Raw genomic sequence first — 15,368 nt, forward strand, 5'->3', positions numbered from 1 at the left:
TAGTACTCCATGCACTAAATAATGCACCACTCTATCTTCTGTCAAACTTCTGATGGGTTTTTCTTCCCCCCCCCCCATTTTTGGATGCCACTCTTAACTGTGCGCTTACTCTCTGCAACTCCCACAGCTTTCCCACCACACCAGCTCCAGCATTCTGCAATCCAGCACGTATCTCCTTCTGTGCCACGCTGATGCTGTGGACCTGTCAACTGTACCCCAGCTCGCCTTCTCACAGTGCCTCAGCCTGCTTGTCACATGTGTGTGCATCATACCCTTTCATTCAGTGCCTAAAGTTCCTCCTGTTCAGCCCCAATTGGAGTTTGGCCTCCAAGTAGTGTTCTGGCTCAAGGCAAAACTGCTTGTCTCTCCCTTTGGAAGGCAGCCTAGGGAACGGGAAAAGTAACCATTTTACCAGGTGTATGCTGCAGCTGATTATTTTGGGCTCTTGTCTGTTTTCTCAGCAGCCACAGCTCTTCTGTCACAAGAACCTGAAGTCCTTACTGGCCTCCTTCACGCCCATTCTGTGGGGCAAATCGGCAAACAGTATTTTTCAGCTATTTTTAAAAGGGGAAGCTTTTCTGGTGGCCAAGCTGTGGGCACTCCTAGCGAGTAGTTTTGAAGTGGTTGTGTAACGTAAGTGAGCATAACCTTACGCTGCTGTCAAAAGAAGGAGTCTCGCCCTCCTTTTTACAGGGTTGTTTCAAATCCAGAGCGGTTTCCTGAGTGGGATCACTCTGCAGTTGTTTACGCCAGCAGAGCCTCACCAATGTTTGTGCCAGCACAAGAGAGAGTGTGGTACCAGGGCAGGAATGACTGACTGGAAGCAGGAAGAAGGCATAGGAGCGCTTCAGTTGACAGTGCTTGCAGAGCTAAAACATGTGATTCCATGTGCGGGTGGATGAGCTGATGGAGTTCGTTACTCCCAAAAGGTGGAAACTGCTTCTGGCTGCGTGGTCCCACCCCTCTCTCTCAGCCTGGTACTGGTTCAACCCTTCCAGGAGGCAGCTTAGCTGGAAAAATACCCATGTTTGTCTTCTCTTTAAGGGGAGCTGTCTCTACTTCATGTAGGGGTCTGGAGAGCACGATAGTTGACAAAAGGAAGGTGGTGGGAGCATGCAGGTGGAGATGGGGAGGGGTAATACATGCCACTGATCCATAGCAAGCTGTGGTAGTATTGGTATGGCTTTGCCTTCGGTTTGGACCCAGCTGCTACTGAAAATGAAATACTGCTGTTCCTGAGCCACCCACTCAGAGGTCCTCCTCCCGTACACTCCTGCTAGCAGCAGCACGTGTGCAGGCAGTTGGAGCAGGTAGCCTTGTGAAACCACTCATTTAAATTGCAGCTGATTGAAGGCCTTGATACCGCTGCCTTAATGAATGCAAGGACCAGTGTGAGGGAAGTCACCAAAGCCCGTGTGGAGGCTGGCAGAGCAAGACATGCCCGTAAAACCGCTTCTGTAATTGTCACTCAAAGGCTGTCAGTTGTAGAGTCTCCATTATATGGTTACACAAATGAGTAATTTCGCACGTGAAAGTTACCTTAAGAACATGTATGAGCAGGACATACTTAACCTGTGATCTGTTCCAGTAGTGGGATTGAGAGCTCCTCAGAGTAACAGTACTTTGGATAAAATAGGTAGTCTGTAATTTCAGTGGAATTTCTTAATATATTGTTCTTCCACATCATTTTGCTTCTGGAGGTATGCATGGAGGTACTGTGGAAGCTGACCAGAGCTGCTTTGAAAATAGCTGTGAACATATTTAATTATTTACAGTTACATGTACTAGAAAAAATGTTCTGTTAACAGTTATTTGAAGGTAGGTTTAACAAGAAAATTGATGTATACCCAAATGTACCTTTTTATACTTCTAAACAAGCTTTGTTGCATTCAGTGGCACATGGTTTAAGCAAATTTGTTCTGAATTTTGAAAGATTATTTAAGGGCTATTTAAGGTGAGACACCTCATTATCAAAGTGGCATATTATATCAAAAATATCATGGCATATTGACATTAATCTTTCTGCTGCTTACAGAATCAGTGTAGTTTTGTTTCTTTATGGAATTTCTTTCCATAAGTTTGTAAAGGTACTTCTTCTGTCGCACTCATCCATGTGAAATGCACATTTTAATTGATTATAATAGGCACATATAACCTGCCTGCATGTCTCTGGGACTGTTCAAATAAAGTATCAAGAGGCCTTTCAGAAGGTGGAAAGGCTCAGTGTGCCACAGCTGCTTTTATAAAATACACAGGTTTATTTACCTGCATTGGAATCAGTTGTCTGACTGAGAGTTCTCTAAATATTTCATTGTTCTAGCCATTTAGGTGAGCAGCCTGTAGAGATTTATTTTCTCTTAATATTTTAATTTCCGGAGTATTCCATAGGTTTTGTAGTTACATTGGAGAAGTGTTTTTGTTTGTTTCTTCAGATAAATGCTTTTTATTTTGTATGATTTGTTTTTGGGTTTTAGATGCGGGAGCTCACATGAGGCAAATTGCTGGTCTTGGCATCTCAACGCAGAGAGCAACTTTCATTACATGGCACAAGTATGTATATTGTGTATTGTTTAAAATGAATTTGTGTTCATAGGCTGGATAGAAGGAAACTGTAGAAATGTTGAACCCAGTCAAGTCACAACCTGAAAGCAGCAAATGTTGGTCACTCGTGTTCTCTTGTGTTTGCACAGCCACACCTTACCATTCAGAATGGTTTGTAAGCGTGTGTCCTTTTTGTTTGTTTCTTAATAGAAGGGATGAATACATACGTATTTTTAGTTCTGATGAGAAGCCTCACACTCAAAATATCTGTGTGCCTATGATGAATTCCTGAAATCCACCAGGAAGATACGCACTTATTTTAGGAATAAACCTAGTCCGAAGTGTCCTGACTGGAAATGGTGCATGACGTTGAATTTTTTGAGTAGTGTATGTTCTGTAGTTTTAAATAGGAATGTTCAAATCCTGTTTTTTTCAGGAGGACAGGGAAACCTTTCCATAATTTCATAAGTTGGCAAGACTTAAGAAGTGCTGAACTTGTGAATTCCTGGAATAAGTCCCTTCTGCTGAAGGTAAAACTGTGCTAAGCCAGATACTGCTTTTGGAAGTAGGTAGTTCTTGGTTGGCAGTGTTTTGGGGTTTTTGTTTGTTGTGGGTTTTTAATGTACTCTTTGCTTAGATTATCTGTAGAAGGTACATTTTATGCTGCTCATGGCTTGTGCTTCATACCTTTAGAAGAGAAGGATTTGCTCTGAGTGGAAAAATTGAAATTAATTTTCCTGTAAGTGGAAACTAACTAGCATGCTCACAAAATGAAGTTGAATTCTTGGGGTTTCCACTGATTTCTTTTGTGAATGAAAACATTATTAATGATTAAATTTTGGTTAATCTGTTAAAACATTATTGAGCCTGTCTACTGTAGGAGATCTTTCACTGAAATAACAGTATGTAATGCTGTCACCCACATGATGCATTGTGCTCACTTAGGCGACCTGTCTTTGTAATACAGAGCAGTGTGGCAGCAGAAGTCAGTCAAGACTTGCTTAGTGCAGCTGCTCTTTCCTGTGGTATTTGTCATGGGAAAGCTATCTGTTGAAATCCTCTGTAAGGATTCGCTAACAGAATTTTAGCTTTCTGAATCTAATCTCACGTCAGCATCTTTCATCTGCAAAGGTAATTGATCAGAAACCTTTAAAGGGAGAGATTAAAAATTAAGTAATTGTTTTCTTTTGAAACAGGTAATCCATGTTATTTTTACAGTGCTTCATTTCTTGACTGGGAATGATCGATATTTGGCACCAAGTTTTCTTACTTTTTCAACACAACAAACTTCTATGAAGTTGTCATGGGTTTTTAAAAACATACATGAGGTAAGCCAGACAGGCAAACATAATAGCTTGCTTAAGTCGTAGTAATATAGTAATGGCTGGTGACATAGGTTGGTTGTTACCTCTTCAGTTTTGTCTTGCTTATTCTTTTCCTCAGAAGAACCAGAATGAAAGACTTTTATCTGTGTTGATGTTCAAAGCCTGTCTACCTAAATATCTATTCATGTTTATGCAAGTTTTTCCTCTGATTCTGGGAGTGTGTAGTAGTAAAAAGTTTTCTTTGTGCTTGAGAAACATAGTCAAATTGCCTTATTTTGCTTGATATAATTAGACAATTGTACTTTGTTTTGAAGTTGTTTGCATGCTAGTTTTGCATTATGATTGTATTAATTTTCAGCTGGCACTCTTACCTTTTCAGTCTGCATTTTTCCAGTGTTTACAGTTTTACAAATAACATCATACTGACAGTCAAACACTGCAGTTTATTTTGCTTTTTGTTGAGGTGTAAATTGGAAAATACACATAAAATAAATTGTGCTGGAATAATCTAATGGATTTACGAGCCCAGAGCTATTTGTTGCTGTATTCTTTGCTCTAATCCTAAACGTTTTCAGTCATCTTACTTCCTGTGTTGAATTTTCAACTTATTTGTGAAGAAAATGGTTATCATCCATTTTCTACTCTGTAAAGAAACCCTGAAATCTTTTGAGTTTGGTCTGGTATTTTCTGTCACAAAACTAAGTATTGAGAAGGTCAAGTATAATTTTTTTGCTGGCATGATTTGGTTGGACCTGTTGAAAATGTGAGGTGTGAATTTGGAGGATTATAGAACTGAAAGTTATGCAGCTGCTGCGTTTTCAGTGTGAGACAAATGTTCTCCTGTGCTTTGTCAGGCAGATACTTAAGTTGTGTGACTGCCAAACCCAGGTCAAAAATTCATTAATGCAATTATGCTCTTAATTACAGAGTAAAATGCATTCAGTCAAGTTTTGATTGAGTTAGTTTGTATGTTCTTTTAATGAGTTCTGTAGTTGTACACATTGTCAGTTAGAAATTAGATGAAACCTAATTTTAAAAACCCCATTGTAACGGGGAAAAAGATCCCAAGGAAAATAACATTTTGAATTCTTTACAGACATCATAAACCAGAAAACAATGGCTCTGTTTCTATTGTTGTCAGGGACATACTCTAAAATACACTTATTTCTTCTATTTCTGTTAATTTTTTATTTTCATGTTTTATGCACGACCTTGTTTTCTTTATTTACCGCTCCTTCATCACTGTTGATAATTGTGGCCATAGTTTCTCATCTTAAGGTGCTGCTGCTGCTGCAGTAGAAGACTAATTGCTTTACTTTCCTTAGCAGCAACTGTAAGAAATGGTGCTTATTCTCTGTTAGGAGCATGAACTGTAGGGTAATATCACTTATATAATCAACTTGCCCTTTTCAAAAGAAAAATTTGCAATCGGAGATTTAATTCCTGGGGACTTTTTCATTAACCATGAAGAAAATGAGAAAAGGAATCAGGAAGTATGTTTGTCTTTATTGTAGCCAGTTATAAATACCATTTTTTGTATGTCTATTTGTTCCCAGGCTGAAGAAGCTGCCAAAAAAAATAACTGCTGCTTTGGAACAGTTGACACGTGGTTACTGTATAGATTAACTAAAGGTGAATGTTAACATTTCCTCTTAAATACTAATAAAGCATACTGGCATCTAAGTAATGAAGTCCATAACTCTCATTGATATATCCTAGAATTCAAATACTTTTTTGACAATTTGTGCTTTTTTTTTGTAATTGATGAATATTGTAATATATTTACTGTTTTAAAAAAATAAATTCTGAATTAATTTTCCTTTGGGCCTGTCTGGAAGGATAGCCAGAAAAGGAAATAATTATTCAGTGTAATCAACCTTTTCAGCACTTAAGATCTGAAGAGGACTACCAGAACTAGTTGGCCTTGATTGAAGTACTATGAAAGCAAAAAACCCAAAGAATTGTTACAAACGTGCAAGAATGAAAAGCTTCTGTCCTGAGGGCTAATGCCGGAGCAGGTGGATAGATTATAGACAGTGATGCAGTCAGTGTGGTATGTGTTGTCAAAAGTCCCAGCTCTCTTCTGGCCAGTTTCATGAGGGTAAAATAAGGCAATGAGTGTATATGTGTTATAGTGAGCAGCAGGTAAAGTTTATGTGCTTATTGTATCATTATGACTTTGCCTATAGACACTCGGTTTATATTTCATGGGAGCCACTGAAATGTTTAATGAAAAAGTATGTTTAAAATTACTCTTAAACAGATACCTAAATCTTACTCTGTTGTTACTGTTTTTTAATGGCAGGTTCTGTATATGCTACGGATTACTCAAATGCCAGCGCTACAGGCATTTTTGAACCCTTTACGGTATGTGCTGTTCCAAAAAAATGTTGTTGCTATTCATTGTGCTTCTGAGAAAGTTGCTGACATTTTTACTCTTTTTTTTCGTATTATTTCAGAAATGCTGGAACCCCACTTTGTGTAATTTACTTTCCATTCCAATGTCTGTTTTTCCACCAGTGAAAGACACAAGGTAAGTAGGAAGGCGTATTCAAAAGATTATAACTGTTAAATTAATTGCCTTTAGAAAAATACCGTATTATCTGCATAGTCAAAGTAATATATGGATACACAAAAAAAAGGAAGTATTTTTATATGCAGATGTACTTTTTTTAACACTACATGAAAAACTTTATTTTTACTATGAATATTTCTTAAAGTGGTAGTTTTAATGATTTCTTTAAAATAAACTGGTAGCATTACCTTTCGTATCTGATGCGCACCCAGGCCTTATATATGTAAATTTCATTTTAACAAAAGGTCAGTTTAGTGTTGTGACGTTTCTCCATAACGTGTGTTTTAAGCTTCAACTTCGGATCAACTGACTCTGAAATTTTTGGGGTACCTATTCCAATAATGGCAGTGGTGAGTAAAAATGTTTTCATACTTAAATCTGTGTATTTGTACCTATATTCTTTATATCTAGCTTTGATTTAATTTTTTGCTGAATTTTTGCTTGTTGAAATAATTGCTTGTTTAATTTTTCTTGGAACAACTCTGTTTACAACCTTATAGGGAAAGGAGGAGAACGGAATGGGAAGGGATTTCTGGAGGTTGAGATTCATTAAGGTTAGATGACCAAAAGATTAAGCACTGAATATAGGACTTAACTGAGCTGGGTTATGCTCTGGTAATTTGTATATGTCTGGCTTAAAATCAGTTGTTCTGTATGAAGTTGTGCAATGGGGTCCCTTATGGTTTGACTTCAATAAGACCCTACACAAATGTAAGAGTATTTGTTAATAGATCCACTTGAGTACCTTTTATTTCTTTTTTTTTTTCACTAAAAATAAATGGCAAATAAAATGTTCTCACCTCAGTAAATTTTCAGATAAATTGAGTCTACAATTTTTCAAAAATAGCCGGAAAAATTCATGTTAGCTGGGCGACATTTTTTCCATTTAGCTTAATTCAAGCAAATTTTTCTGCAAGTCATCACTTTACAAAAATAGTGGGGTTTTCTTACCCAAATCCTAACTCCTGAGGCAAGAACGTGTTATTTGCCATTTATTTTTAGTTGTTGTTGAAAAATTGAGCATGGAACAATTTGGTACAGGAGGTATAGCAGGGAAAAAGGAAGGTGAGACCTCAAAACTTCAACTTTCCGTATGGGGGAAGAGGAATTCAAGCCAAGCTGCTCTGTTCTGCTCCCTGGGATTGCAAATGCCCCATTTATCCTTATCAAATAACAAACTGTAAAATATTTCATTTGTTTCCATAACATATTTTTCCGTGTTGCAAGCAATACTACAGGCGTTCACGTTGTGTCCAAATCTGGTGCAACTGGATTCTAGCAATAAATCTGACTGTTGGAATGGACTGCAAATACTCTAGGAAAATTGTATGAGTGTCCTCTCTTAATGCTCAGTTCTTTTGAGTGGTAATATGTTTTCAGTATGCTGAAGTGTTTGCAGTGATATTTTAAAATTCAGCAGCATAGGTTGGTAGTTTGTAGCTAACTTGTATTGTTTTTGTTGGTATGGCAGGTAGCTGATCAGCAGTCAGCTATGTTTGGGGAATGCTGCTTTCACCCTGGAGATGTTAAACTGACCATGGGAACAGGTGGTTTCTGGAATGTGAATACTGGAGAGCATCTCTGTGCGTCACGGAGGGGTAAGACAGTGAAATTTTCATTTTAAACTTTCACAGTACTTGACGGCTGTTAATGATGAGGGTACAAAAAGGAATAAAACAGGGCTATGCTTTTCTTTCTGTTTTGAGCTGTAGAAAAAAAGCTTGAAAGCATTTTCAGAACAGAATACTGTGGAAATTTTTATTAAGAAATGCTTCTAGGGTTTAAAACATTGTCGTTCTGACCATTTTTGGGCTCTCAAGCTTGGTAGTTTGCCTTAAATGGCTGTTTGTCAAGGAAGCAACAGATAACACTGAAGTAAATTTGCCTGCGCAGTCTCTGTCGGTCTATCTGTCATCTTTTTAAAAAGTTACTAATTTCGGGAAGCCTACAATTCCAAATGGGAGGGATGGTGCTGGGGAGGAGGACAGCACCTTTTTTTTTTTTTTTTTTTTTACAAGCTAAAGCCTGGAAGGACCTTGGCAAATACATGAGATGTGTCAGAACTGAATAGCATAGACATTGAATTCCCTGTGAATGCAAATGCTTTTTAAGCTAATTAATGATGTCGCTGTGATGATACCTCTACTTGGGAAATCGTTGAGTGTAGTCTGTAGAAATGTAATCGCAAAAACATGCTATAAGGTTCTTCCATTTTGTTTTCTTTTAAGAAAGTATTTGGCTATTGTGATCTGATGGGAGTTGAAATCTTTAAAGCAGGGCTGTGAAACTTTTATTATTTTATATATTTTTATGATTTTCCCTATGTTCTTTGGCTGTCATGTGATATGGTTAGTAGGACAAGTTAGGTACCTAGCTTTCTCAGTGCCCTGGGCATGAAATGTAACATGTTCAATGTCTAAAGTTCACATACGTATTTAAGACTGCAAGATGAATGCCTACACCATCCTTGTGCAAGCTGTTCTTTAGCTGCTGTTCTATTTTCTGGTCTACATTTAGTTGCTATATATGACAGTTGAAAAAAAAATATTTCCTTCAAGAGCAGCACTTATGACAATTCAACGATGGAAGCATGTCATACAGATTTAAAATCTATCTCTCTAGCAGTCTGGTAGTTCATAGTAACTGGTCGTGCCAAATGTCATGTTGATCCATTCCCTAGAGGTAGATTATCTTATACTACTAGAGAGTCTGGTGTGAGCATCTTTAAGAAGGCCAGCTGATGGGCTTCTCTGTCCCTAATTAGCTGTTCTTCGTTAGGAGTTATGGCTCAAGGAATTGTTTGGTCTTACTTCTTTGCAGCTTCACCCTTGCTAGAAAATAAAGACTGTGAGGTAGACCTGCACTAATGATCTAGAGATACACATATCACTTCTTCCTTTCAAGAGACAAATACAAATTTCCATCTTAAGAGGTGCTGCTGAGTGTTTTCCATTGTAAGCACCAGTGTGCCTCCAACACTAACCAAGTCTCGGTGATTGCACCGGTACTACCATGACACTCTTTGGGACCACAGGCAAGCAAACTGGAAATGATTCTGCGAGGTGCGCTTGTATATCAGCAAAGTCACCTTGAGAAAGCAGAGAGAATCCCTAGATCCTTCTGATGCTTTTCTGGCCCTTTAGTTACTGGGACTCGTTTATCTTTGTTGCATTTATTACTCATGATCTCTGAGTCCTGAACAGAGTCCCGTGAAGTCTGGGTGCTTTCTTCAACGCTTACCATGCTTGGGTTGGGTGAAGTTTTTATTGCAGCGGCTGCTGAATGCTTAGGTTCGTATCAGGTGACCTGAAAAAACATTTGTCCACCTGCAGTCCTGGAGAACATTTACCGTTCAGCTAGATAACTTAAGTTTTAAGCTAGATAACTTCTTGCTTTAGCATTAAAGGCAGTACTCTGCAGGACTTTTGTGCTGTGTTCTTACTCATACAGATACCAAACGAGAAGGTCTTTCTGTTTACCCTGACAGTTTTAAGTAGTATGTCTCCCTCTTTTTTTGTTAAGGTTTCAACATATCCGTGGGGGAGCAAAGGGGAGAACAAATTGTCAGGTTTATCCTCATTATTGGCTGTTTGCTTCTAATGTAATAGTACCTTCAAGCAGACAGCTCTTTGAAAGAGTGTTGTGCTGTGTTTTCAAATAAACTAACAGTGTTTGCCTTATGTATTTCTGCCTGCCTTCTGAGAGAAAAGGAAAAAAATAATTCAAAGTAATTGAATTTTTTTTTCAAGTCACTGCAAAGCTGAAGCTATTTGGTGGAAATCATGACTTCCTGCAGATCCCACCACATAGACCATAGAAGTGCTAATCCTCTGTAGTTATAGACAAAGTATGTCTCCAGGTATTTTTAATGACTTTGGGTGTTTCTTTCGTTGTTTATATTAGGCAAACATACAGCTAAAATGCTATAGTTAACTAGCAGTAGCCTTTGTTGGGGACAAGGATGGGCAAATTGTGGAACTTGTCTTTTTTGCTTTCTACGTGAGGAAGCAATGCAGACTGAAAAAGGAATAAAAGAAGTCTATCACTTTAGAATAAGCTCTACCTTGTAAGTTTGTGTTGCTTTGGTTTTTTGGTGTATTATGTGTGGTTCAGTGTTTGTGCTTCCCATCTGAAAGCCTGGTCTTCATGTTTTATGTTTTGCAGAAGTAAATTCTGACTTTTAGAAACCATTGAAGAAAATAACATGGATTTAAAACAAATAGGAAAACATTGATACATTTTTAAGTATATACAATCTCTTATATATAAAAAAAAGTGCAGGTAGCTCTTAACTTTTTTTGTAATTTGATAGTGATTTTTTGTGTGTGTGTTTTAACATTTTGGTTTAACAAACAGTTCGAGTCTTGTAATCCCTTCGCTAATTTTTAAACAATACATTTAACCTCTATCAGTGATATTTTTTTTAACTTGAAATCTTCAAAGGAATTGCATAAAAACTATTTACATTTTTTTAGTTGGGTTTATCGTGTGGAATGCTTGCATGTGTTTTTCTGGAAACATTCAATTTAACTAGGTGTTCTGTTTTGTTTCCTGGAAAATAATTAAGGTCTGTATCCACTGATTGGTTGGAAGATTGGGGAAGAAGTTGTTTACTTAACTGAAGGCTGTATGTCAGACATTGGCACTGCCATAAAATGGGCTCAGGATATAAGTAAGTAGTTCTTGAATTTTATAGAAAGTAAAATATATTACTACTTAAGAAACTGGTTTATGGGGTTATAATTATGTTACTGGGCTTACATTTATTATCCATAATCGAAAAACTAGCCTGTATCTTTAGGACGGTGGAAAATGTATGGTCTCAATAGTAGGTTCTCTGCTGCGTTTGTTTACTGCAGGGAGTTTGGTTTGTGCAAATCATCTCATCTTCAGACTCTGCCTTGGAGATCCTCCTGCCTGTGTAGGCTTTTGTTTTCCTGAAACGTTCTGCTGCTTGCTTGGTTTCCCTTGAGCATGATGAACTTCCTGATGCCTGCCTTTGTTTCTTCAAGCTGTTATCCAGACTTGAATAGAAATGGTATAAAGGAGACCTGTCTAAAAGTCCTATGTGTGCTGGTTTAGGGTGTTTGGACTTGAATTTTTAGTTGAGGGGAAGCACAGAAATTGACTACCTGTTATGTCTAGGTAGCATGACTGTGAATGCAGTATTCCCCAAACTATAATGCTTTTGAAAGACCTCCAGCTGTGCATCTCAGAATTAGTAACAGGTGAAGGACTTTGTGTGAAGCAACATACACAATACTATTTATTTTTAAAAATAAAGTAATGTCTTTGGGGTGTGACTACAATGTAATGAAAAGATTTGTATTCTAGTTTAATAAAAGACTAAGAAAAATGCTAGCTCTATAGTAGTTGATGTTCAAAACCACTTGTTTACAGGATTTTTACATGATTGTTTACAGGATGTTTACAGGACAACTGTTCTGAGTGTTCTAATTGTTTACTTGGTTTATTTAGAAATTTAGTACACCTTTACTAGGATGCAAAAAAGGAATTAGTGTCTCAGACTTTGGGTTAACTGGGAAAGGTTTTCCTGAAGCATAGCTCTCCGCAAAATCCTACATTTTTTTAAAGTTGGCAACTTGTGGCGCATATGTGCTCAGGTGTGTGCCCTTAAGGAATGACTCAGACTGGTCCTCAGGTCTTCATCATTCAACATTTGACTGAGCCATTAGTCTCTTGAGGAAATTACTCAGTTCAACACACAGTTCAGTGCTGCAGATGAATGTATCGGTGGTACGTATATAAGCTTGCTGCTTCAAATTCTATACTTAAAATGGATACTTATCCATATGGAACATATCCATAGTTAAAATAGGTATTATTGGTATATGCAGAGCAAGAGTATAAAGGAATTTTAGCTAGCCAGTAGTGAAATGGACGTGACATACAGTGGTTACCACAGGCAAAAGGGAGATAAAAAAATAGGCATGCTGCTTTGAACTCTCCAAGTAGGACCTTTATTTTCTGGAAATACAATTGCAGGGAAGCAGATTTCAGGAACTATTATCAGCTTTATGAATAAAGAGAAGGGTAAAACTTTTGCTCTACAGAAGGAATGGGGCCAAAACACAGGGCAAGTTAATGGCCTCAGGGTGGTGTGGCTCAACATGGATGATGATGAGACATATAATAGTGGTAAAGGTTTGTAAATAGGGATTTCTGCAGCAAGCCAAACTTAGTTCAGTGGGATCAGATCACTTCTAAGAACTCTGAAAAAGTAGTATGTGGAATTTCAAGGTGAAGTCAATCTTACTTAATTTTTTCATTTTATGTTGTGGCACAGAGGTACCATATATAGTTCAATAATAGCAAATACAACAAAGAGGAAAAGACGTGATTTCAACTTGTTAGTCTGGGCACCGTAGAATCCAAAGCTTTCAAACAAATTTATGAAGGTTACAAAGGTAAACTGAAACTCCTGGTGAGTTACCAAGATGGGTTTTTCAAAGATAAATTGAGTTTAACCTAATTTATCTTTGCTAGGGGAATTTACTTTTTAGACAAGAAAAACCTTTAGTGCTCGTTTACAGGAGAAAACCATGTTATGTGGCCACATAAGGACATTATTAGTTAAAACTACAGAAGATGGGTGTTAGTATGTGTGGGTGAAGAACAAGCTAAGGAGGGATGTGCGTAAGTTGTGAAAGGAGACACCTGGCTAAACAGAGAAGAAAAGTAGTGTCTATCAAGGAGGCAATATTCAGACCTACCTTATTTATGAGTTGGTCACTTCTAAAAATATTAAGGGTGCAGATAAAATATGATGGATATTAAGGACTTTGTCTAGTGCTTCAGTGCTTAGGCAGACAATGACATCTTTTTGGGGAAAAACCCCATGGTTTATTTTTTGCAAATCTAGGGTTTTAGCATACTTAGGGTGCCCTTGTTAGCTTTCTCAATTCCCGTTTATGTCTATTTGGAAAACTAATGACCTCTTACAGATGTGAAGGTGAAAAGACTATAGCGTAGATCCTTTTGATCTTTGTGAGAGGATCCTTTTGAGTTTAATCTTCATCTGAGTCGGGCTTGTTTTTTTAAATATGACTGATGGACGTGATCATTTCCCTTAGAACCTATTGTTTGAGAATACTACAAAAGGAAATAGTCTTCACTCTGTTTTTTTCTATCTTAGTAATATATGAAGAAATTGAAGTAAATAATAAAAGCCTATGACTTGTGCGTCTTTACAGGTCTTTTCACCAATGTAGATGAAACAGCAAAAATGGCACAGAGTATTGTTGATTCCCAAGGCGTTTGTTTTGTTCCAGGTTTTCAGGTAAAATTACTATTCATTATATAATTAAAAATATGTGGGGTTTAATAACCTGGTTAAAAATTCAACTTTTACATGTTAAAATGTAGGAATTTACATTTTATCACAGTATTTATTCTGTACTACTCAGGTTCTCACTGTCTGTCCCTCACCACAAGGTATGAAGATCACTGTCATATCAGAGTGTTTAAACACCACCCTTCCATGACAAAAACCCCTACAAAACAGGGAAATTACTTCCATTTTGCAAGTGGAGACCTGGGGGTCAGATAAGCTAAACGACTTGCTAATAGTAACTCAGTGCCTGCAGAGACAGAATTCAGTCACATAGCTTTTCTGCCTTACACAGAGCCTTCAGTGAGACAATATTTCTAAGCAGTGTTCTAAGGTAATTAATTTTATTCTGCCTCATTTAAAGATGTAGGTTGCAATTCACCAGAATATTTGAACGTACTTAAATATGAGCAAGATAGCAAGTTCCAGCTTAGGAAAAGCAAAGATACTAATATATAAACACTTCTGGGAAAGATCAAACTGAGTGTGGTACACTTTTCTCTTGAAAGTTTTACTAATTCATTGGTTTGAATGTATACCAGCCCATCTCTCTGTGTGTTTCTAAAAGTTCTTATTTTTTGGATCTTCATTGGTCTACCATACTCAGTGTGATCATTCCTAAGACTAGTGTGTTTTTCTAAAGAAACTTAACATCTTTAACCTTACCTTGAAGTCCTGTATGTTAATGTAACAACACAAAGTAAAAATTTATTTCTTCGACAGGTAGCCTAGTACCTTCTCTCAAACAGCCACCCTAATCATTAGAGTTGATTTTAGGGATATAGAGCTTGATTACGCTAAGATGCTTCCATTTAGCATTTACTGTGAGTAATTGTGCTATGAATAAGCAAGCATTGAGTCGTGCCAAATTCCAGTATTTGCAGACAGGAATCCTGAGGTAGGCAAACGTTAGTCTGAATCTTTTTTGAACCTTCAGTTTAATTAATATTCAAGTTCTAGAGATGTTGGTAGAACTTTTTCTTTGTTTGATCTTTTTTGGTTTGCTTTGCGGGTTTTCCCCCCCTTGCTTTCTTGACACTGTCTCCAGAAGGAATGAATCCCAGCTAGCTTCTTGGTAAACACTGATTCTGTCTCTTTTTCTTTTACTTTAATGCAGAAGTTTCTTCTAGTTAGGAACTTAAGCAAAATGCTAGTTTTCCTTTTGGCTATGTATACCTGTCCATACATATTTCTTTTCTTAATATATTATAGCATTTTATTAACTTACTTTATAAATATGTATGTATATATTTTATTAGTGTGAAATTCAAACTTCTGGTAAGTGTTGTCATAACTGATATTTAGCATGAAACAACTGGAAAGGATTGTTTCAATTTAAAAAGTACTGTCTACAGTGAAAATAAGATTTAACATTGTCACAAACCAGGTACAGCCCAGCAAACTAATACTTTGTGGTATAAAGTTCATCAGAGGGGTGGAGAGAAGATCAGTCCTTTAGTTCTCATGCAAAAAAAAAGAAAAAAAGAAAAAAAAAAAACAAAACAACTTGGTGATATTAGAATTTTAGTTGGACTCTTATCAGTGTCACTGGTAACAAGCTGTAGTATAAACTAAG

General features: G+C 37.2%; 1 protein-coding gene across 4 annotated transcripts in view; it reads left to right on the forward strand.

Moving 5' to 3' along the window:
• The window catches only part of GK5 (glycerol kinase 5), a 29,730-nt gene that overhangs the window by 2,454 nt on the left and 11,908 nt on the right, over positions 1-15,368 (forward strand). For all 4 annotated transcript variants that reach the window (XR_013931706.1, XM_080409595.1, XM_080409594.1 and 1 more), the window contains exons 3-12: positions 2,475-2,550; positions 2,978-3,071; positions 3,738-3,869; positions 5,423-5,498; positions 6,172-6,233; positions 6,326-6,399; positions 6,731-6,791; positions 7,913-8,039; positions 11,009-11,113; positions 13,656-13,741. Coding sequence is in view for 3 of the 4 variants with exons in the window: in XM_080409595.1 (XP_080265721.1) it covers positions 2,475-2,550; positions 2,978-3,071; positions 3,738-3,869; positions 5,423-5,498; positions 6,172-6,233; positions 6,326-6,399; positions 6,731-6,791; positions 7,913-8,039; positions 11,009-11,113; positions 13,656-13,741 (893 nt within the window). In the remaining variant the exon portion in view is untranslated. The remainder of the gene's footprint in view (positions 1-2,474; positions 2,551-2,977; positions 3,072-3,737; positions 3,870-5,422; positions 5,499-6,171; positions 6,234-6,325; positions 6,400-6,730; positions 6,792-7,912; positions 8,040-11,008; positions 11,114-13,655; positions 13,742-15,368) is intronic.

Source organism: Falco punctatus, assembly GCF_963210335.1.
Source record: "Falco punctatus genome assembly, chromosome: 13".
Classification (NCBI taxonomy): domain Eukaryota; kingdom Metazoa; phylum Chordata; class Aves; order Falconiformes; family Falconidae; genus Falco; species Falco punctatus.